Source organism: Haliotis cracherodii, unplaced genomic scaffold, assembly GCF_022045235.1.
Source record: "Haliotis cracherodii isolate W230 unplaced genomic scaffold, xgHalCrac1.p SCAF_5, whole genome shotgun sequence".
In the NCBI taxonomy this organism is placed as follows: domain Eukaryota; kingdom Metazoa; phylum Mollusca; class Gastropoda; order Lepetellida; family Haliotidae; genus Haliotis; species Haliotis cracherodii.
The window spans coordinates 1,365,806-1,389,756 of NW_027266308.1; the positions used below are offsets into that span (position 1 = coordinate 1,365,806).

Here is a 23,951-nt window from a genome sequence, read left to right on the forward strand (position 1 = left end):
ATATCAAAATAGCCTTCAAGACACTAAGAGTAATTTTAATTTTAATGATAGAATAAATGCATTTAATAGATATTCTGTCCTTGACAGAGATGAGATATGCACCATGTAAGACATACGATTCTGTATACGAGGAGCTCTGTCTGGGAATGTTCACTGTGGCTGCAGAGTTATCCACGTGCAATGTAAAGGTGGGAATGATTCTGTGCGTGAACTACGTCATGCGTGACGTCATCAGTGTAAGTGGATGAAGCCATCGTCAGGAAATGATTGAACCGCCCTTACGAGTTTTCGTTGTTATTTGCTCCTGGCCCAAATATATCTGGAAATGTTTACAGAGGCTGCAGAGGTATCCCTGTGTAGTGTAGAAGTTAGGATGCTGTCAAATATGAGTGAGTGAGTGAGTGAATATGGTTTTAAACCGCTTGTAGCAATATTCCAGCAATATCACGGCGGGGGACACCAGAAATAAGCTTCACACATTGTACCCATGTCGAGAATGGAACCCTGTCAAATATGACCCACGTGTACCAAACTCCGCACTGGACATGACATTTCAGAATGATACATGGAAAATAAATTTTCGACAAACCTGTGAGGGTAGTCAATTAATATTTTCAACTGCAATTTAACTTTACTCGAATCATCCATGCAAAGTAAAGTATTTTATGGCTCGTTGTTTCAGAGGAGGGATCCGTTAACGTTAGCTTAAAGCAATAAATCAATTCTTTCATATGAAATGAATGATCATTTATCTACCTTCCACTACTCACCAAACGCTGTTTTCAAACACACGAGTGACTCGCCAAAACACCATCATAACTCTATTGCGCAGCAGAAAGGATTGTGGGTAACGGTGTCATGCGGACGTAGGCCTTGGCGTTGGAGGGGTATAAGGTAGGAGGGGTGTTGCCCCATATAGGACCAGTCGACCGTGATTACAAACCAAGTGCTGATAACCAAGAGCGGTTGTTCTCTGGCGTTCACGTTTCATTCTAATGTACTTGAAATGGCATCTCTCGGTGAATGGAACATCAAGACATAGTCAATATACCGAGCACAACGAGTAGATTCTACTTTCGATATTACAAACACAAATACAAACGGGTTAGGCGAGTGTGGGGGTTATTCAGTAGTAATGCGCGAGCTAAGGATGTAAAACCAATACGGAAAACCATTTAAATTTATATTTTATTATGCAATACATGCATGGGTTTAAATAACATGCGTAACTGTAGTATTGATAAATGTTTGAAATAAATTCTGATCAAGGAGAATGTCTACTTTCGATATGACTCACACCATGGGTATTGCCAACGTGACAGAAAGAATTCAAGGTCAAGGTCAACATGGATGAATGGACACGTTTTTATTTTCTGTTTTAGTTTCATTGTTATTTTTGTATGGAAAGAAGATCTAAATAGTTTCTGTTGTGGTAATGTTTGGTAATAAAACGATGTAGTGATACATAACTGTTTCGAAACATTTATAACCTCAGGAAATTCATCCCATAATGTATAAACGGTAAATCTACATTCATATCAGTCAAATGTACTCACGAGCCATTTAAACGCAATGCTTCTGCATTGGATTCTAGTGTAAACATTAAATTTACAAAATATATACAAGAGCTTTTCATCGTCTACATCCTTCTGTTTAAAAATACTTCCCTTTCAGTAGATTGTAATCAATGTGTGTTGATACATAGTGCTGCTCACAGTGTGTATGCTTTGGACATCATTTTGTAAGTTTATTTATTAAGTCTTTGAATGGTATTTAAAAGTGATTCATTATTATTATTTTTGTTGTTTAACGCCGCGCTCAGCAATATTCCAGCTGTATGACAGCGGTCCGTAAATAATCGAGTCTGGACCAGAAAATCCAGTGATTGATATCATGAGCATCTATCCACGAAATTGGGATCGATGACATGCATCAACCAAGTCAACCTGACTACCCGTGATGGTTAAATAACCAGTTATATTATATTGCTTATAAGTTTCGTTCGTAAATCCCAACTCTGGCTTTGATCAATGTGTGATACCGTGTGGTTGAATGAAAGTCAAATGAGCTTATTTCATTGACTGCCTGCTCGACGTGGCAGCTTCTGTGAACATGTTCTCTTCAGAAACCACTAAACCAATAACCTGATTCTTCACATGCATTTCCCAACCAATGACAATACTGCAATTTGTTCACAAGGTTTGAATCCGATTTTGTTACAAATGTAACGGAATTTGGTAATGTATAGTTGGTTGGTTGTGGGGCGCATGTTTTAAGATATCATAAATTTAGTTTAACTGACATTTGCACTATGATCATGCTCTTGTAGTAATTATGTTAAAACCCACTCTAGTCTACTCTGAAACCACTGGACCAACAACGCTGATACTTTACATACTTTCTTGAAAAGTGAATTTGTAATGTAATGATTCCATCACTTTCAATATGGCCACTGAAACAACCATTTTTCGAAACGGTTTTGATGTGGTCATATACCTATTTTCTGCGACATATAAGAATGCATGGGTACTAATTATTTATGCTGCAAGAAAAAAACCTATCCAGTTTTGCCAGCTGTGCCGTGTCATCATGCTTCGACAGAAATATTTTTAAGAATTTAGAGGTTGTCCACTGCACATAAAAATATGTCTTCCTCTTTGTAGATGGCAGCCGCCAGAAAGTTGGACAGTGTGCATGAGAACTTCTTGACCTGTTCATTATGTACGAAGGGATACAAAGATCCCTGTACTCTGACCTGTAGCCACACCTTCTGTAAGGGCTGCCTGGGGGCATTCCTGAAGACAAGACAAGATGCAATCAGAGCCAAGTCCATCCTGTGTCCCTACTGTCTACAGATGACCCGAGTTCCCCAGCCTGACAGACCAGTGGAGGAGTGGGTGAAGCAGATCAAGCCCAGTTTCCTCATACAGGGACTTCTGGAAACTCTAGCCTGTGGGGAAAATACTGAGCATGGTAAGTAAATATAAGTGAGGTCAAGATGAAACTGTTGCTGCGACAAGAGGGCTATCAAGTAAAGTATGGCTTGAATCAGTGTTTCTCACTGTCCTGAAGTATTCAGTAACCTCAGGTGTAACCAAATGTTCAATCCCCTGGGAAAAGCTTGAATAATCCCTTGTCCTTTCAGCTTGCATATACCTCGTCTACTCAAAGCCATGTTAGTTTGGTCGGAATATACTCATGAATGTACAAGTAATGTACTTAGTGCACTCAGAACGTGGTAGGCAATCCTACCAAAGAGTGGTCAAAGTTGAGTTATCGCCTACAACTACTTAAGCACTGTTGGCATTAGTAGAATAACGGATTATGGTAGAATTATGTTTATTCTGCTGAACCACACGTGTTGCGTGAACAGCATTTGAAGACCCGAGCAGATGACAACAAGTGTAATTATATACCCGTCCCCCAAAATATGGAAGAAACCTCATAGAAAACATGCCAGTTGATTCTAAGACGAGAAATCCTGATTGATTAGATACGGTTTTGCTTTTGCGTTTGAAGATGAGGCATAATCGTATCCAACGGAGGTAAAGCAAGTAGTAGAACTTCTGATTTGAAAAGAATCCATCAAGCAGCGACACATTGTAACTAGAGACGTACACGTTCAAGGGTATTTATATCTGGCACAGTGATATGTGGGATGAGGATGATGAATATGTAACAGTACTAGTCAGGTGAAGAAAGTATTGATGCACACTGATGATAGTCAATCGACTTTAGTCGTTGATGCTGTTTCCATACATTTGTCTCTCTACTAAGAGTAAGGGCCCAGTTAATACATTTACGTAGCCACAAACCACCCCAAGAAAACTACATCACCGGACGTTAGTCGTTATTATAAGGACTCTATCAAGTTTAAGTCTGTGTTAACTGATTATGTGTTATTCTATGTTGAAGACTACTGATTGTGGCCAATATGAAAGAGTTAAGTGGACATGGGTAACACGTCAGGGCAATACAATGCTACTGCATGTGAAAATAGACATGAGTGCATGGAGAAGGCAATTAACATAACCATTTGCATCTCTAGGTAATGACAACGATTGCTTCTCCTGCAAGAAACTTGGGGTTAAAAGTGAGGCCAGGTCCCACTGCCAGGACTGTTCTGTCCCGCTCTGTGACAGATGTGTCAAGATGCACTTGGCCAATCCTGCGACATCAGAACATGACCTCGGTGACATTGGAGATGGAGTAAAGGTCAGCAGACGACGAAGACAAATGTGCACGGAGCACAATGAAGTTATGGGCTTCTGCTGTAGGGATTGCAATAAAGCAATATGCCAAAAATGTTGTATCATATATCACAGAACATGCATCTCCGTGGTCACTATTCAGTCCCTCATGTCTGAGATGAAACATGCTCTGACACAAAATGAGCGCTTGTTCAGACGTCAGTTTGAAGACACAAACAAATCACTTCTACAAAACACATCTCAGATTGATGCACTTGACCACAACAACGTCTTAGTTGAATCAAAGATCAGACAGGCCTCTCAAAGGGCCATAGACGTGATCAAACAGAAGGAAAAACAACTGCTGGCCAAACTGAATGACATGACAGATAAGCAGTCTGGAAAACTGAGAAGACGGATGAGGTCCAAAGAAATAGACATGCAGTTGTATCAACAATACATACAATACATTTCCCAGGTGTTGAAGTCAGGGAGTGAGACTGACATGTTTGATATTTACCAGAATTGTCAGTCAGGGGCAATGGCTGCTGCAGCAGTCAGGGCTGTCAAATTTACAGATGTTCCAGAGTCAAAAGTTGTATTCATTAGCAAAATAGATGTTGGGAACATTAACAAGCATGTCGGATTAGGTAGACTGGAGTTTGAGAGATTCGGCATCATGGGTACCCCTCTGTTAAGTCACACAGTCAATCCTAGGTTAAAGGATGACAAAGCGAAGCCCGACCCTCATGATGTCATGGTCGTCGATGTGGATGTTGAAGAGATACTGGTCATAGCAGACTAAAGTAATAAATGCCTGAAATCCTTTTTCACAAAAAAAACAGCCAATCACAACAAAGAAAATTAAAAGTTTCCCACACTCTTTGTCAAGACTAGGAAAAAACCTGCTGGCTTTAGCATTCTGGTCAAGCAATGAAATTCTACTTGTACTGGTGACCCCTGACCGTGTACTGCAGTCACGTGTTACTACAAAGAAGAAGAACAGATGCCTTGCAGCCTTGAGTAATTCAACATTAGCAGCAGGTTGTGTATATCCCGCCTGTGTCGACATCCTGGATATATCTGGGGAAGTGCTGAGGTCAATCAGTACACTCAACGCAGTAGAGAACCTGCTATGTGACCCGAGGTTCATCCTGGTGTCAAATGATGACTCAAACTTTCTCTACTGTATGACACCAGAGGGGAAGGCTGTGTTCACCTACAGACCCACAGGAGAAGCTGCAATGAGAGGGCCACGAGGTATCACAACTACCAGAACAGGACACATTCTGGTGGCGGACAAATGGACAAACAAGGTAACACTACTGACAGCAGCAGGGGAGTTTGTCCGAGACCTTCTGACATCTGAGGATGGAATCGAGCAGCCGTATGGTTTGTCTGTCCATGGAGATGAACTGTTTGTGACACAGCGCAATACAACTGTTAAGGTATTTCATTGCTCGAGGTCTGTGTAATCACTATTATGTCAAGAATATTCTATCTACCATTTGTCAAGCAGTGAGTCAGTTTTATCTTAGTGCATCATAGTTTTTTATTTTTTTAGTGTGGCTTTGTACTGAAAATCATGCAACTATGTTTTTGACATTCTGATAAAAACAACCCAATTGGGTTTGACAGGATGATCGGATGCAGTTGCAATTCTTTGAAATACAAGAAACATTATTTTCAGCTTACTTTGCTGATTAGAAGCTGCTCTGCTTTTGTCTTACTTTGTTGTCACTTAATACAGCTTGAAAGCACTTGTTTGAACTTTTGCAATTATTCCCCTGAAGGTTTGTTTTCTTTTGTTTGCTCTCAATGTTTTGTCCACTGATCTAGGAAACATAACGTTAAACTTTATGTCTTTACTGTCTACATGTACCTGTACTGTAGGTTTGTTTTCTTTTGTCTGCTCTCAATGTTTTGTTCACTGATCTAGGAAACATAACGTTAAACTTTATGTCTTTACTGTCTACATGTACCTGTACTGTAGGTTTGTTTTCTTTTGTCTGCTCTCAATGTTTTGTTCACTGATCTAGGAAACATAACGTTAAACTTTATGTCTTTACTGTCTACATGTAACTGTACTGAAGGTTGTTTTCTGTAAATGGCTCCACTTTTCTAAAACCGTCATCTATATAATTGGTCCTTTGTTATATATCGATTACTCTTACATATATACTCAATTCCAAATGAAAGCACATCGTAAAGTATGGACGTCGCCATCTGAGATTCGACATGGACAACGACACAGGACCCACTTGCACAAAGGGATCTTATCGCTACGACTATTGTAAGCCTATGTTAAAGTATGAGAGTTACGATCATCTTAGAGCTAAGATCGTTTTGTGCAAGTGGGTCCAGGTCTGTGGTGGGTGCTAATTGTCTGTCTGGCAGTAGTTGACTGCTGGTAGGTGTTGTTGGCGCAAGTGAGAACGGATCGTGACCATGCCTTTACGTGAAAAGGTTCGACGTTTACGTCCGCTTCTTTGGCGACACTGCACCCTGCTGTCAGTGCATTATCTGCAGTAGAACAGTAGATCGTTGTGTGAACGTGTAAATCTCTTGCCTTTCTTGCCGTGTTTTTCAGCTTCAATCATGAACGATACTAAATGACGATTGTTTGTGCCTTATCTGGACTTCCGTGTCACCTCAAAGAATAATTGTTTTACGGTTGTTGCAACGTGTAACTTTCGTGGATTCCTTCAGTCAACAAACCATGTTTCACGTTAAAAGCGTGCATGTTGCTCTAAGCACGTCTGACCATTTTGTCTCATGGATATGTACAGTCTCTGTTTAGTGTTCGATTCTTAATACGATGCATTTCACTTTTTTGTGTGAAAGATTGGCATGTTTTTTCTCATTATTTCGAACATTATCTTGGTATTTCAAGCGATTTTGTATCTCGTTATTTCGATTATTTTCTCAACATTTCGATTATTTTCTCTTTGCATCGATTTTTTTCTCGCTACTTCAATTATTTTCTCGAATCTCGATTATTTTCTCGTTATTATTATCCGTAATAATTTGTTCAAGTCCGTATTTTCTTGTTATTTCAAGTTTATTTGAAACATTTCAATTTATTTCACGTTATATTAATAATTTTACTCGAAATTACGAGTTTTTGCTCGTCACTTCTATTATTTTCTCGTTATTTCAATAACTTTTTTGAAATAAGAAATAAGGAATGGAACAAATTATTATGCATGCAACACAGATAACGAGTACGTCCTCTGCATGTATTGATCATATATTTGGATCATACATAGGAAATTGTGTAGATTTATATTCATGATATCATTCAGTATGTCAAATAAAAGCTCTTTTTATGATCTTTCCAAAAATACTGGTTTAGTTTTTATACTGGACAAAAATGCTAACTATTTTGCAGCTGCTGCTCATGAACAATATAATAACACTGGACATAATTCCCAGGGACCTAATATCCTCCGGCTCCACCAGGTGATTGATCTTAATAGTACTTGGCTATGCTACTATTATGTAAGAAAGTGTTGAAACTCTTTTATTGAATCAAGGGTATGTTTTCTACTGCCTGTCAGTTTGATTAAAGTATTGCAAATTCGAAATACCATTTTTCTTCCATAGATTGTCTTTATCATTATCAAACAGGGCTATTACCGGGTATTCTGCAAAACAAATTTTCAAATGCTCTTAAAACAACACCTAATTATAGCACAAGGTTTTAATTGAGTATTTTTCTGAAGCCTATAAATGGAGCTTTGATTGCAAAATGTTTCCAATCACTTTCGAACATAATGGCGGCCTTTTTGAAAATGCCATCAGGGGGAACTTGTGCCAGGAGCATCAGTATGACTGTCTGAAGGTCTGAAGCTTTCTACAACTAATTTTCGAGGTTGTTGTTTATTTTTGTCTGATGCTCTTGGCCAGTGGGAACAGGTTAGAAACATGCGTAATTTAGTCATCTCTTGAATTCGGAAATGCAAAGTTGAATTGAATTCCGAAATTGACCACATTATAAATACTACCTAAGGTAACAACTCTCTGTGACTACCAGTCAAAATAATCTTTTAAACTCCAGACAACGTAGAGGCCAGTCTTTCCCAAAGACCAGGAGGGAGTGCTAAATGAGGACGATATTGATAAAGATAATGTTCTTAATGATTTTTTTGTAGATCAAGCCTCAGTTACAGATACAGATGACGTCATTAATGATAATGCTTTTTTGGTTAATGATAAGAGCATAAATATTTATCTAATAAAGACTTAGAGTATGTATTGATGTAGTATTAGTATATTAAAAACTTTGGCTATTGTTTTATCGAAACCACTTTGTGGCAATTGCATGGTTTGATTGGTCAAGAAGTTGTGGTAGTGGTATAATTTTGGCGCTTATACCTTTACCTATCATCAGAGAGGATTATTTTAAAGGAAACAACAATAGATGTCAGCACACTTTTATAGGCAGTGGTTTCTGCAAACGTACAGCACAGTGTCTTAGGACGCATAACCAAACACCTTGACCTCACAGAACTGTAGTAGGTCCCCTGTACCATTCTTCCTCCCCTTCAGTCTAACATATCGTCCTTTCACAGGTCGGACACATTTTACATTGACCGTCTTCCCTGGCACTGTGACAGCACCATTGTAGGTTCCACACAGTGCAGCCTGGGCGCTGTGTTCAGTGGCCGGGTTCTTTGTGAACACCTCCAATGTGAAGTCGTGTAGTCTTTCAGCTGTAACAGGTGACAATGACTTACATTATGACACTCGTTGCAACAAGAGACATCAGTTTCCTAGCACTGCATTCCTATTTCTACAGCACATTACATTCTGAATGTTTTGGAATGGAAGTACATGTATTTCCTCATCAGTTTGCTTGATACCCGGGGATTTGCCAAGATCATGCTATGTACAGATTGTTTAAGAAACTGATACGATCTCATCAAAGTAGTTACTGTTCATCGCTTCTGAAAAGTAACATTTACTCACTACAACAATCACTCCTGCTTGTCACAGCAACATCCATAATCCTCGAATAAGCTTCCAAATCGACTTGCCACCAGGGATGATTGTCTCCTTCTCTCACAGCAAAGCAACTGCCTTGTTTCCAGTCAGTGTAGGGAAGGCCGTCTGCAGCAACTCCAGGTAGTGGCCCATAAACAGAGCTCGCTATAGCTGGCTTGCCTTCAGCTAGGTTAAACGTGGCTGCATTGTGTACCAAACATGATATATGATTCAGTACATGAGTTCCACACTAACGTTGCAAGGGTCATTTGCTTCATTCCAAAAGTGAGAAAATATCATTAACTCTTTGTAGTAAGATCACAAGACATCTTTCAAATCACTGGAATTTTTGTAGTTAAGTGCGATTCAGTGGAAATCATGCTTTTATGTATATTTTTATCAAGGGACAACATATGAAACTTAGTGGACACGTGCTTGTGGGAGTGGCAGGTGTCACAGGTAGAGCATGACATACTTACCCTTTTTTGCGATTAACTTGTGTCATGATTGAGCTTTAGAGATCGTTTCATATAATTTTCACAAATTAAATAACTAAGCCTTTTATGCCAAATGGAATCTGTTTCGAGGGATGATAGAGACTGACTGTCCTCTAGCTTTTACACTGTGTATTGCTACATCGCAAGCAAATGCACTTGTAACCCATGCTTTATATTTCTCTTTAAGGAAAGCTATATAATTTCAAAAATGAACATGAATGACACTTTGCCTCATAAATTCAAATTCTTCTCACCACCAGCAATAATGGATCCAAAAACCTTGACCTCGCAGAACTGAAGGAGGTCGCCTGAACCGTTCTTCCTCCCCTTCAGTCGGACATATCGTCCTTTTACAGACCGGACACATTTTACATTGACCGTCATTCCTGGCACTGTGACTGCTCCATTGTAGGTTCCACACAGTGTAGCCTTGGCGCTGTGTTCAGTGGCCGGGTTCTTGGTGAACACCTCCAATGTGAAGTCATGTAGTCTTCCAGCTGAAACAGGTGACAATGACTTACATTATGACACTTGTTACAATGGGAAATTTCAGCATCCTGGCACTACAAGATCATCCTCGTAACGAGATGGTTTCAAGGACACGTGGATTTGCCGGGATTATGCTGTACGCATGAGGATTATTAAGTCACAAACCACTTTATAGGATATGTCCTATACATTTAAAAATGTCTGTAGTGATTCATTGTTGGAAATACGAAAAGAGAGTAGTAAACTGACAAACAGAACGTATGGCATTACCATCACACACATAATGAAGCTGTCACCAGCACTAGCTACGGATTTATGTGTGATATGTAGTCTCTCAGCTGTGACAATGACATATATTATGATGGTGGATGTTAGTTTCCTAGCACTGAATGGCTGGTCCTAACGGGAAGATTTGTGGGAAAAAAGTGTTCAGAATCACTTCTCTTACAGGAGTCATTTCCCTTATTTCCGATAACTGATAACCTATACGAGCTCATGAAAGTAGATTTACATTTTTATGAACATTGGTACTGAAAAGTATCATTTACTCACTACAACAATCACTCCTGCTTGTCACAGCAACGTCCATAATCCTCGAATAAGCTTCCAAATCGACTTGCCACCAGGGATGATTGTCTCCTTCTATCACAGCAAAGCAACTGCCTTGTTTCCAGTCAGTGTAGGGGAGGCCGTCTGCAGCAACTCCAGGTAGTGGCCCATAAACAGAGCTCGCTATAGCTGGCTTGCCTCTAGTTAGGTTACACTTGGCTGCATTGTGTACCAAACATGATATTGGATTCAGTACGTGAGTTCCACACTAACGTTGCAAGGGCCATTTGCTTCATTCCAAAAGTGAGAACATATCATTAACTCTTTGTAGTAAGATCACAAAACATCTTTTAAATCACTGAAATATTTGTAGTTAAGTGCGATTCAGTGGAAATCATGCTTTTATGTATATTTTTATCAAGGAACAACATATGAAACTTAGTGGAAACGTGCTTGTGGGAGTGGCAGGTGTTACCGGTAGAGCCTGACATGCTTACCCTTTTTTGCGATTAACTTGTGTCATGACTGAGCTTTAGAGATCGTTTCATATAATTTCACAAATTAAATAACTTAGCCTTTTATGCCAAATGGAATCTGTTTCGAGGGATGACAGAGACTGACTGTCCTCTAGCTTTTACCCTGTGTATCTCTACATCGCAAGCAAATGCACTTGTAACCCATGCTTTATATTTCTCTTTAAGGAAAGCTATATAATTTCAAAAATGGACATGAATGACACTTTGCCTCATAAATTCAAATTCTTCTCACCACCAGCAATAATGGATCCAAAAACCTTGACCTCGCAGAACTGAAGGAGGTCGCCTGAACCGTTCTTCCTCCCCTTCAGTCGGACATATCGTCCTTTTACAGACCGGACACATTTTACATTGACCGTCATTCCTGGCACTGTGACGGCTCCATTGTAGGTTCCACACAGTGTAGCCCTCGCACCACTTTCAGTGGCCGGGTTCTTGGTGAACACCTCAATTGTGAAGTCATGTAGTCTTCCAGCTGTGGCAATGACATATATTATGATAGTGGATGATAGTTTCCTTGCTTTGCATGGCTGATCCTTTTGAAGAGATTTTTGAGAAATCAAGTGTTTAGAACCACTTTAGTGAGTGTAAGTAAGACCTTCTCCTACAGGAGTCATTACCTTATTTCTGAAGTTTCGGAATGGAAGTACATGTATTTTCTACATAGTTTGATCGATCCCGGGGATTTGCCAAGATCATACTATTTACAGATTTGTACACAAAACTGATTCGATTTCGTCAAAGTAGATTTATAGTTTAATGTACATCGGTTCTGAAAAGTAACATTTACTCACTACAACAATCACTCCTGCTTGTCACAGCAACGTCCATAATCCTCGAATAAGCTTCCAAATCGACTTGCCACCAGGGATGATTGTCTCCTTCTATCACAGCAAAGCAACTGCCTTGTTTCCAGTCAGTGTAGGGGAGGCCGTCTGCAGCAACTCCAGGTAATGGCCCATAAACAGAGCTCGCTATAGCTGGCTTGCCTCTAGCTAGGTTAATCAAGGCACTGCCTACAACATTCATGAGGTGAGGTGAAATGGGTTTGAAAGATTACTTACAAGATAAAAGCACTAACTATTTGAATTCATTTTATCATGTGTGAAAAACTGCTATACATGCATGATGAACCATGGACAATTTGAACACCAGATATATATTATATATAAAGTACCAATATACAGCATTTCAAACAGTCAGTACAAAAAATGTCAATAATGATATGTTTATTTCACCATTCAAATATTCATAGGCTTCTTCAGTGGGAGTAGTTTTGTTATAAACAGACGAGCAAAAGATAAATTACCAAACGAAAGGTTGGACAAGTTCTTTCCAAACCCCGAATAGTGATACAAAATGGTTGAGAATCTATCCCATAACACAACTGAAACATTTTGCACGTCCTTATCAGATAAGTGGAAATTGAGTTTGAAGTGAAAATGTTGCTGAACGTGCATCATGCCAATCAACAAAGGGGTATAAAAGGAACAATGTTTTGTACATTCACACTCAAACCGTGGACACTGACAAATAACATGACGATATTAATGCTACAACAGAGAGAACAGACCGCTGGAGTGATACGTTAAGTAGCTAGTTGTAGCCAGATGACAGTAACCAGATCCATGGCAGACTGGGCGGACGGAAGACAGGCTTAGGAATGGCAAACCCCCTGACATTGGCCATCCTGTCAGGCACTGGACAGTATCTAGAAGACCTTACAATATCAGAGCTTACAGATCTTGAACACTGACGTCTAAGACGTCGAAAAGAGAACACTGCGATACTAGAAGAACAGAAACTGGCTAAGAGTCATGTTCCCAGACGGGAGCAGGTTCCAGCTTTTCAGAGCAGATGGAATAGTTATGGTCTACTGACAACGAGGAGATCACTTTGACCTTCAAATGAGAACACGACAAGTTCGCCCTTATAACAGGGAGCAAACACAAGCTCCTGATATAATTGGAATCATATAAATCAGTTTATGAAGTAGCCATATTTCAGGGTCAGCAAATTGATTGAGGCGCTCGTACAATGTCGAGATTTGTCCTTGACTGTGTGATTGTTGATAGTCCAAAATCAAATCCCAGCCCTTGACACTTTCGTTACCTTCCGGAGTTGAGAGCTCCATTTTAAGGAACTTGTTAACAGACTTATTTACAGTTATCCACTTCCGTGAACAACATGATTTCAGATGCTTCGAAGAAGGCTGACTGTACTGAGTGAGAGGAGAGGCTCCATACTTAATGGAAAATACCGAATGTTCTTCCTGCTTCTAGCACTTTTTCTTTATTCAAGAACAGATACAAATGCCTTGCTCAAGACAGATACTGAACATTCGCGAGTGCAACTGACTTTCGTAATTTGGCCTATTGTTTGTTGCTGCTGACACATATTAGTGAGTGAGTATGGTTTAGCTCTATTCCAGCAATATCACGATGGGGGGCACCAGATAACACATAATAGAGCCATTGTATTGTCATTTTTATGATTGCAAACCTAAGCATGTGTATTTCAAGATGATCTGTTGATTGTTTTTTATCTTTGTGTGAATATTTACTGAATTCAGACTTTAGTCCTTTAATTACCAAATTGGGTTAACATTCGGGTTTTAATTTTGGAATCAAAACGTAACATTAGATAACATTGAGACTAAACGTGACTTATTCCAAAGTATGCACAAACACAATTTCAACAAATCCTTACAATCCGGAATAGAAGTACAACATAATTTACCCCTACAATCAGTATTCATACTGAGACTTAGAGAATCTCACCAGAGTGTTTTTTGATGTCAAATATATCAACACTAGTTGATAAAAGTGGGAAAACCCCGAGGCTAGCCGAGGATTTTTTCCACTTTTATCAACGAGTGTTGATATATTTGATATCCAAAGACACGAGGGTGAGATTTTATTTATCATCCAACATCATTCTTCCAACTTTTTCAGTTTGTAGACAGTAATATGCAGTTTCTTAAGTGTAAAAAGTACTGCTAACAGCTTCAGTAGCAGAGCCATTAGTGATGTCATTTGATTGTGACATCATGGTAACCAAAGACGTCACAATGGTCTGCAAAGCATTGATCTCACCCAAGTGATATCTCCTGTGGGAGTCAGTTTTGGATGACAAATACGTTTCCATTAAGAGTTGCGGTTTTTTTTATGCTGTAGGTTACTTACATCTGCTTACATCTGTAAGTTGAATTTAGTAGCAGTAGTGTCACAAAAACCTGAAAAAAAGAATCAGTCTGTTTCAGTAATATATTTTCTATTTCTAGAAAAGGAAGCATGGCCGTTTTATGTACTGCCTAAAATATAGTTAATGATAATCGAATTTAAACCTTGCCAAGTTGTTTCAAAACTGAACTAAAGTAACACAAAGCGGTAATTCAACATTAATTGCCAAATGATATGCGTGTGATGATGTTATAATACCACGTCAACACCACACCTGTGTGGTTCACAAATGGATGACCCGTGAAGATCCGGGGTAGAATAGGTCTTCAACAACCCATGTTTGCCACATAAAACAAGTAATTCTTATAAATACTATGCAAAAGTAGTAGGGGATATTTTGTCTTAAAGTGAAACTACAGGAAAAACAATGTCTGGCAAAGAAAGTAAGGGATTTATGTGGCTAGTACATTTCCGAAGAAATCAAGCAACCAAACACTTCGGTGTGAAGCATGAAGCACGTGACCTCGGACAGCCTGTGCAAGGGGTGATATGCCAGATTTACCATTGTCACTCAGACTCGGCTGTGAAAAGACGCATATTGGTTTGGAACCAAACGCTCAGAAACACTTTCTTGAACTGGTATATGGTAGCGTATATTATTGTTGAACAATTATTGTAACTGTGGCATTCGGTAGACGCTCATTGCATTGTTTTTGGACAGTGATTACTTGTCATGAATGTAGTAATATTTAATGTAAGCAGTTTTGAGGAAGTTACTATAATTAGATGAAAGTGGTCAAGCTCCTTTCCAGCGCGTCACCTTCGTTACAGTCTCGGTAACATCGCTGCCACCAGTGTGGGTGCGGCCATTACAAGAATCTTGAAATTTGGCCTCTAACCCCAAATGTAGTAACGTTGATACTTTTGTTTATGTCTTTGGGAATGCCATCATACTGAATTTTGAAAAGGTTTACTACTGACCATGTTTTCCAGATGAATTTACTTTGTTGTTTGTATAATCAGATGGTTCGAGATTGCAGACTAAAGAAATATCAACCAACTTCTCCCTTACATTCTTACTATATCAATAACATGGTAGTTTTAATGAAATAGAAATTCAAATTGACAAACAAAGAAAGTAATTTAGCAGGGGTAAGTGTATTCGGCGTCATTTGTTTGTAAACATGAGGGTCATTCGGTTGCGAGTTCAACTCCAAGCATGGTTGGGGCCACCTATCACAGTGGAGAGTTTTGACTGGTGGCAGCGGTAGTATAGAGCTCCGCGGACGGGTTGTCGCTGCGAGGAGCTTGGACAGTAAATTTCCGGTATACGGTGGACTGATGTAGAATCGTTCCCTCCCATCAGTCAGACAGGCCATTTGTCATACACCTTGTTATTGCCAATCGTCATACGGTTGAGTAGGGGGTTAATTAGAGCACTCACCTTAAGCTGTAATGGTATGACCCCACACTCTGAGTTAAGGTCTTTGTTACAACAACAATGTTAAAGTCATAAAGGGTGAGTTGTTGTGAGCTGGTTATCTTGTGAGAAGAGGGTAATAAAATGATCCAAGTCACTGTAAGTTCTTTTACTAACACATAATTGATATGTTGTTTTAATATATACTTTGCCCTTTGAGTTTACTAAATGTAATTCATGTAATCCTATGAAAGGAGACTAGAGATGTTTGAGATGAGAAACTGTTTAACTGATGAGATGTATTTTGTGATCACACACATAAGTACAAATACTGTATCCATTGCTTTTACATCATTCACAATCATGGCTCTGCGACTTGTAGAAAACGTTACGTCAGCCCGCGGTTGCAAACTGCCACTCAGACAAGGTACTGGTTGCAACAACCAGCAGGAGTAAGAGTGTGAAATCGTCTGCACTAATGTCATGTATCAAGTTTAATGATAAGCTTTTGGTCAGAGATTTAACGAGATCCGAGTTGTATGCAACTTGACGCCGAGTGAATCCTGTATTGTATACAACTTAAATTCGTACAACTAATTGCAAGTTCTACCATATGAAGGCCCCTTTAGCTGTGCTTGGATAGGACATGTGGCAGAATAATGGATAGACTGACCGGCGTACTCACCTTGTTTGGCATCAACTAAAATTCATGGGGCCCCATTGTCCAGGCAAACAAACACAGGTTGATAATCAAGTCTCAACACCTCATGGTGAAACTACATCATCGTTAATTTGTCGTTAGTCCTCTCAAACTAGCATGCTACAGAAACTGTTACAAGATGTCATACATGTAAAGGTGTCGTACTTGTCTTTTGCATGTGTAGAGTAGCTAAATCAAGTGCTGAGTCTAGATACAAGGAATCATTTACAAACAAACATACAGTGTGCAGGGAACATACTGGTTAAATACTGGACTGGTGCTCAGTTAAATCAATTAAAAGACAACAAGTGTTTCATGAAATCATTCAGATGCGATTTTTTATGATCAATTTACATGAACCAAAATTAAACATATATACTGAACTGCAAAAGAAACATCACCATGGATAGATATATGAGAAACCATATTTGTCCAAAAACTGTAAACATACTTTGAGACATATGAAAAATATGAAACTTGGCAAAACTGATCATCAAGGTTGAAATTTAAGTGTCAAATGTTCTTAAAGTAAAACACAACACTAGTCTCTGAGAAAATAGCATCACAAGTCAGTATCTCGTGTGTCCGCCATGTGCATTGATGACTGCCATGCAACGTCGATACATAGAATGGATGTGACGCAGTTCAGCTGCAGTTGTCGGCCTTGGTCGGACGTCATTCGGTCGTCTTTGAATCTCGTCCCACATGTGCTCAATGGGATTTAAATCGGGACTGATGGTTCTGATGCCATTCTGCTGTCTCTTGTTGCTCTCGCACTGTGGTCACGGACGTTATCATGCTGAAACTCGTTGTTGCGGCGACGTGCCAAATGAGGCATGGTGTGTGGTCTCAAGACTTGATCAATGTACCGAACTGCTGTGACACCATTGCCTCTCCCTGGACCGATGTTCTGGAAGACCACAGGGCCGACCCTCTGTGCAAAACCAATTCAACCCCACGATGCTCGGACCACCCCACGAATCTCTCTCCACAACACAAGCACCCGAATAACGTTCCCCATGGCATCGCCTGACTCTCCCTCTGACGTTGACGTCGGGTGGTGACCCTTGGTCTCCCACTGCGTGGTCGGTCATAAGTAGTGATGGTTGTCTGGTACCGTTGCTGGAGCCTGTATATGGTCCTTACGTTGACTTGAAATGCATTGGATACTTGCCGGGCGGTTAGTTCAGCTTGCAATCGTCCAAAGGCTTGGTGTCGCTGATTTCTCGTCAATCTTGCCATGTGGTAGCAATTATAAAAGGAATGAACATTATCCGATCTGGGTGGATTTTTATAGGGCAAGAAATGGGGGAACACATGTGCATTTCAATTTGCACGGAACTCACGTGCATCGGGTTACCATAGCCGTTGCCGTGATGCGTTTGGGCGATCGGTTTTATTTTCATCTGCTTTGTTTTTTATCATCAAATTTCATTTTTCCGGACAAGGTAATGTTCAGTTTTAGAAACTTGGACAAAAATTACCCAGATATTTAAATGACGACTGTTCATGCAATGTAACTTGTAATGTGACGTTTCTATTGCGGTTCAGTATATTTTATATTCCAAGCAATACTTACCAATATTACTATGAGAAGTTTGTCTTTCTATGTGTAAGGCCTCAATGGTCGAATTGTCTTTAACGGATGGTCATATTTAAAGATGAAATGATACAGATCGCCGATATTGTTTAGGTTATCTTGAATTTGTATTTCGTGGTGTCTCAATATCAATATTGAGTCTTGTACATCCAACTAGAGCACGAGCAAAATCGGTAGCAAATGTACACAAGGTCGAATCTATTAAATATTTCTCTGCTTCTAGGATTATCTTAAAAAGGTGTATAACATTCAAAGGTAGTACTAGATAATATTATATTAGTCCATTTCTGTCTGTACATAAATTTTCAATCTGGGTTGAAAAAGGGTGAAAAAACCAAAGTACACACCCAACATTTTGGTAAACCCAAGCACAGCCAAGACCTGAACTATATAGAATATGCCCAGTTCTACCTGCCTACTGAATCAAGATTAACTGAGTGAGTGAGTTGGGTTTAACGCCACTTTTAACAGTGTCCAGTTATAACGCGGCGTGTCAGCTTAATGTGGGAGGAAAGCCTGAAGTGATGCAGGTCTCAGACGTTTACCACTTCGGTGAAACCCACAAGGTTGGTATGGTGCTGACAAGCCTAGAAACATAATCGGGGCGAACTGGGATTCGAACCCACAATCATAAGTTTCTTGGGTGTCCAAAGGACGCAACTCTTCACAGCGAATCGCGGCGCCTTCGACGACTGGTCCACCCGTGCCCCCTGAATCAAGATTAAATAACTTTTCGTTTGCCTTATGGGGAAGTCTTCCAGTTGGCATATGAGGTAGATTTAGTCTCTATCTAATACATCTCAGCGAACTTTAAGAACAACGGATCCACATCCCCCTAATGGCATTGCATTGGGGGTGTTAATATCTGTACCAAGATGATATTTACATGCTAGATATTCGGCCCTTTCGCAACCTCTAATCTTTGGTGTCCCCCTATATCGGGTACATAAAGAAGGGTGGGTTAGGATTTGAATCTTATACTTTGATCCTTGCTAGGTGTTTCCATATGTCCAAACCATTTTTTAAATTACATTACTGGTGACCTTTCTAATTTTGAGGTCAAATGTGACACTGTTCTTGTTACATACGAAGACAGAGTCATCAATAGCTCAAGGCACTGATGTTCTAATGCAACTTACGATTTCCTATATGGTATGTATTTACATTTTTCTTATTCTCCTGCCCGTGAAGATCCGGGGTCGAATAGGTCTTCAGCAACCCATGCTTGCCGTAAAAGGCGACTATGCTTGTCGTAAGAGGCGAATAACCTGATCGGGTGGTCAGGCTCGCTGACTTGGTTGATGCGTGAATCGATGATTATGTTGTCAATCACTGTCGATTATTTACAGACCGCCGTCATATAGCTGGACTATTGCTAAGTGCGGCGTTAAACAACAAACAAACAAATCTTGGTCGACATACCGCTGAGCAGTGACGCCGTGTCCCCGACCTTGACCAACATTCAGAAAGCACATGGGTCCAAGTCTCGCATTAAGTCCAATCCCTGCCCATATCATGACGCTAGGTCCACCCCATGGATCCCTTTCCACAACGTTTCTGTCAGCGAAACGATCACCTCGACGCCGCCAAATTCTGACTCTTCCGTCTGCATGGGAGACACAAAAGCGACTTTCATCAGAGAAGATGACACGCCTCCACTCACAATGACGCCAATTGTGGTGACCCTGTGCTCACTCAAGTCGTGCTTGTCGATGCCGTGGTTGGAGAACAGGACGACGTGCTGGTTGGCGACATCTGAGGTTGTTGGAACGGAGACGTCGGATCACAGTGTCCCGGCTAATTTGTCGATGATGTGTTCCTATGGTCTGTCGAGCACGTTTACTTGCAGTTAGGAACGGATGTCGCTGGTGTTGACGGGTTATCTGCCGATCTTGTCGAGGTGTGGTGACCCTAGGACGACCGCTCCGAGGAAGGTCATATGTAGTCTGTGTAGCATTGTATCGTTGCAGGAGACGGTAAATTGTGGTTATGTTGACGTTGAAATGACGGGTAACATCTTGGACAGGATCTCCAGCTTCCAGACGTCCGATAGACTGGTTTCTCTGAATTTGAGTTAGGCGTGGCATTGTTGATCAAGGTGTGGTAGGTCCAAGAATCGGCCACAGTTTTATAACCACAACAGTTCGTCACAGTTCGTGCATTTTCGATTTCGCGAGAAATGGGTGCATGATACCCATGGTGCATTTTGGCGATTCGTTTTTTATGTTGCGTTTTTACTCGGGGTTTCCAAATCGCAACCAAAAATATTGATAGCACAATCAGGCTTCACTACATGCTAAAACTCGTATCATATCGTGTTTGTTACCTATTTGCTTTAAGCACTTGCGTTTCTTTTGCGAGTCAGTATATATGGTCGTATTGCTTGGGGCGACGTTAACAACAAACACGCAAACAAAAAGTAAAAATGGTTAAACAACAAGAAAGGATTGTCATGAATGCTTCTGTGTGGATCTAATATTTCATCAGGCATTTAACTAACCAGATTGGCTATGAACGGTAGAAACTGACAGAGAATAAAAGACTTACCCCAACACCCTGCTTCACTGACATCGTGTAGGACTCAACTGTTACATCGGATGTGCGAGTAAACCCAGAGCTGCATGTCACCTTCATCCCGGATATATCTTTTTTACCCGAAGTGTTTTACGGACCTAACACCTCTAAACTCAAATTCAACAGTGAGATATCAAATGTTAGAAACCAATATCAATCTGCATATTCTATGATATGATAAATCAATATTGTGAAACTACCACAGAGCATGGGGTGCGTGTTCAGCAAGGGTTGCGTGTAGAGGAAGGGGTGCGTGTTCAGGAAGGTTGCGTGTAGAGGAAGTGTGCGCGTAGAGGAAGGGTGCTTGTAGAAGAAGGGGTGGGTGTAGAGGAAGGGGTGCGTGTAGAGGAAGGGGTGGGTGTAGAGGAAGGGTGCTTGTAGAGGAAGGGGTGGGTGTAGAGGAAGGGGTGCGTGTAGAGGAAGGGGTGGGTGTAGAGGAAGGGGTGCGTGTAGAGGAAGGGGTGGGTGTAGAGGAAGGGTGCTTGTAAAGGAAGGGGTCCATGTAGAGGAAGGGGTGCTTGTAGAGGAAGGGGTGCATGTAGAGGAAGGGGTGCATGTAGAGGAAGGGGTGGGTGTAGAGGAAGTGTGCTTGTAGAGGAAGGGGAGCATGTAGAGGAAGGGGTGCTTGTAGAGGAAGGGGTGCATGTAGAGGAAGGGGTGCGTGTAGAGGAAGGGGTGCGTGTAGAGGAAGGGGTGGGTGTAGAGGAAGGGGTGCGTGTAGAGGAAGGGGTGGGTGTAGAGGAAGGGTGCTTGTAGAGGAAGGGGTCCATGTAGACGAAGGGTGCATGTAGAGGAAGGGGTGCATGTAGAGGAAGGGGTGCATGTAGAGGAAGGGGAGCATGTAGAAGAAGGGGTGGGTGTAGAGGAAGGGGTGCGTGTAGAGGAAGGGGTGGGTGTAAAGGAAGGGTGCTTGTAAAGGAAGGGGTCCATGTAGAGGAAGGGGTGCTTGTAGAGGAAGGGGTGCATGTAGAGGAAGGGGTGGGTGTAGAGGAAGGGGTGCGTGTAGAGGAAGGGGTGGGTGTAGAGGAAGGGGTCCATGTAGAGGAAGGGGTGCATGTAGAGGAAGGGGTGGGTGTAGAGGAAGGGGTGCGTGTAGAGGAAGGGGTGGGTGTAGAGGAAGGGGTGGGTGTAGAGGAAGGGTGCTTGTAGAGGAAGGGGTCCATGTAGACGAAGGGTGCATGTAGAGGAAGGGGTGCATGTAGAGGAAGGGGTCCATGTAGAGGAAGGGGTGCATGTAGAGGAAGGGTGCATGTAGAGGAAGAGGTGCTTGTAGAGGAAGGGGTGCATGTAGAGGAAGAGGTGCTTGTAGAGGAAGGGGTGCATGTAGAGGAAGGGGTGCATGTAGAGGAAGGGGTGCTTGTAGAGGAAGGGGAGCATGTAGAGGATGGGGTGCATGTAGAGGAAGGGGTGCTTGTAGAGGAAGGGGTGCATGTAGAGGAAGGGGTGCATGTAGAGGAAGGGGTGCTTGTAGAGGAAGGGGAGCATGTAGAGGAAGGGGTCCATGTAGAGGAAGGGGAGCATGTAGAGGAAGGGGTCCATGTAGAGGAAGGGTGCGTGTAGAGCAAGGGGTGCTTGTAGAGGAAGGGGAGCATGTAGAGGAAGGGGTCCATGTAGAGGAAGGGGAGCATGTAGAGGAAGGGGTCCATGTAGAGGAAGGGTGCGTGTAGAGGAAGGGGTCCATGTAGAGGATGGGGAGCATGTAGAGGAAGGGGTCCATGTAGAGGAAGGGTGCGTGTAGAGCAAGGGGTGCTTGTAGAGGAAGGGGTGCGTGTAGAGGAAGGGGTCCATGTAGAGGAAGGGTGCATGTAGAGGAAGGGGTGCTTGTAGAGGAAGGGGTGCGTGTAGAGGAAGGGGTCCATGTAGAGGATGGGGAGCATGTAGAGGAAGGGGTCCATGTAGAGGAAGGGTGCGTGTAGAGCAAGGGGTGGGTGTAGAGGAAGGGTGCGTGTAGAGCAAGGGGTGTGTGTAGAGGAAGGGGTGCATGTAGAGGAAGGGGAACATGTAGAGGAAGGGGTCCATGTAGAGGAAGGGGTCCATGTAGAGGAAGGGGAACATGTAGAGGATGGGGAGCATGTAGTGGAAGGTTGCGTGTAGAGCAAGGGGTGGGTGTAGAGGAAGGGGTGCATGTAGAGGAAGGGGAGCATGTAGAGCAAGGGGTGCATGTAGAGCAAGGGGTGGGTGTAGAGGAAGGGTGCGTGTAGAGCAAGGGGTGCATGTAGAGCAAGGGGTGGGTGTAGAGGAAGGGTGCGTGTAGAGCAAGGGGTGCATGTAGAGCAAGGGGTGCGTGTAGAGCAAGGGGTGGGTGTAGAGCAAGGGGTGCGTGTAGAGCAAGGGGTGTGTGTAGAGGAAGGGTGCATGTAGAGGAAGGGAGCATGTAGAGCAAGGGGTGGGTGTAGAGGAAGGGTGCGTGTAGAGGAAGGGTGCGTGTAGAGCAAGGGGTGTGTGTAGAGGAAGGGGTGCATGTAGAGGAAGGGGTCCATGTAGAGGAAGGGGTCCATGTAGAGGAAGGGGTGCATGTAGAGGAAGGGTGCGTGTAGAGCAAGGGTGCGTGTAGAGCAAGGGGTGTGTGTAGAGGAAGGGGTGTATGTAGAGAAAGGGTGCATGTAGAGCAAGGGGTGCGTGTAGAGCAAGGGGTGCATGTAGAGCAAGGGGTGCGTGTAGAGCAAGGGGTGGGTGTAGAGCAAGGGGTGCGTGTAGAGCAAGGGGTGTGTGTAGAGGAAGGGTGCATGTAGAGGAAGGGGAGCATGTAAAGCAAGGGGTGGGTGTAGAGGAAGGGTGCGTGTAGAGGAAAGGTGCGTGTAGAGCAAGGGGTGTGTGTAGAGGAAGGGGTGCATGTAGAGGAAGGGTGCGTGTAGAGCAAGGGGTGGGTGTAGAGGAAGGGGTGCATGTAGAGGAAGGGGTCCATGTAGAGGAAGGGGTCCATGTAGAGGAAGGGGTGCATGTAGAGGAAGGGTGCGTGTAGAGCAAGGGGTGGGTGTAGAGGAAGGGTGCGTGTAGAGCAAGGGGTGGGTGTAGAGGAAGGGGTCCATGTAGAGGAAGGGGTGCATGTAGGGAAAGGGGTCCGTGTAGAGGAAGGGGTGCTTGTAGAGGAAGGGGTGCTTGTAGAGGAAGGGGTGCATGTAGAGGAAGGGGAGCATGTATAGGAAGGGGTGCATGTAGAGAAAGGGGTGCATGTAGAGGAAGGGTGCGTGTAGAGCAAGGGGTGGGTGTAGAGGAAGGGTGCGTGTA

The 23,951-nt window shown here is 42.2% G+C and overlaps 1 protein-coding gene and 1 pseudogene across 1 annotated transcript; one reads left to right on the forward strand and one right to left on the reverse strand.

The window, feature by feature from the left end:
* Positions 1-835: 835 nt before the first annotated feature.
* On the forward strand, positions 836-7,504 carry LOC139443129 (E3 ubiquitin-protein ligase TRIM7-like; annotated as a pseudogene).
* A 1,162-nt stretch (positions 7,505-8,666) lies between these two features.
* On the reverse strand, positions 8,667-20,783 carry LOC139443130 (uncharacterized). Its single transcript, XM_071224077.1, has 8 exons — positions 20,697-20,783; positions 14,443-14,482; positions 12,042-12,263; positions 11,482-11,722; positions 10,715-10,944; positions 9,928-10,170; positions 9,162-9,377; positions 8,667-8,905 (listed from the first exon to the last, which is right to left on the reverse strand). The coding sequence occupies exons 1-8, from the start codon at positions 20,781-20,783 to the stop codon at positions 8,667-8,669; spliced, it is 1,518 nt and encodes a 505-aa protein (XP_071080178.1).
* Positions 20,784-23,951: the final 3,168 nt, after the last annotated feature.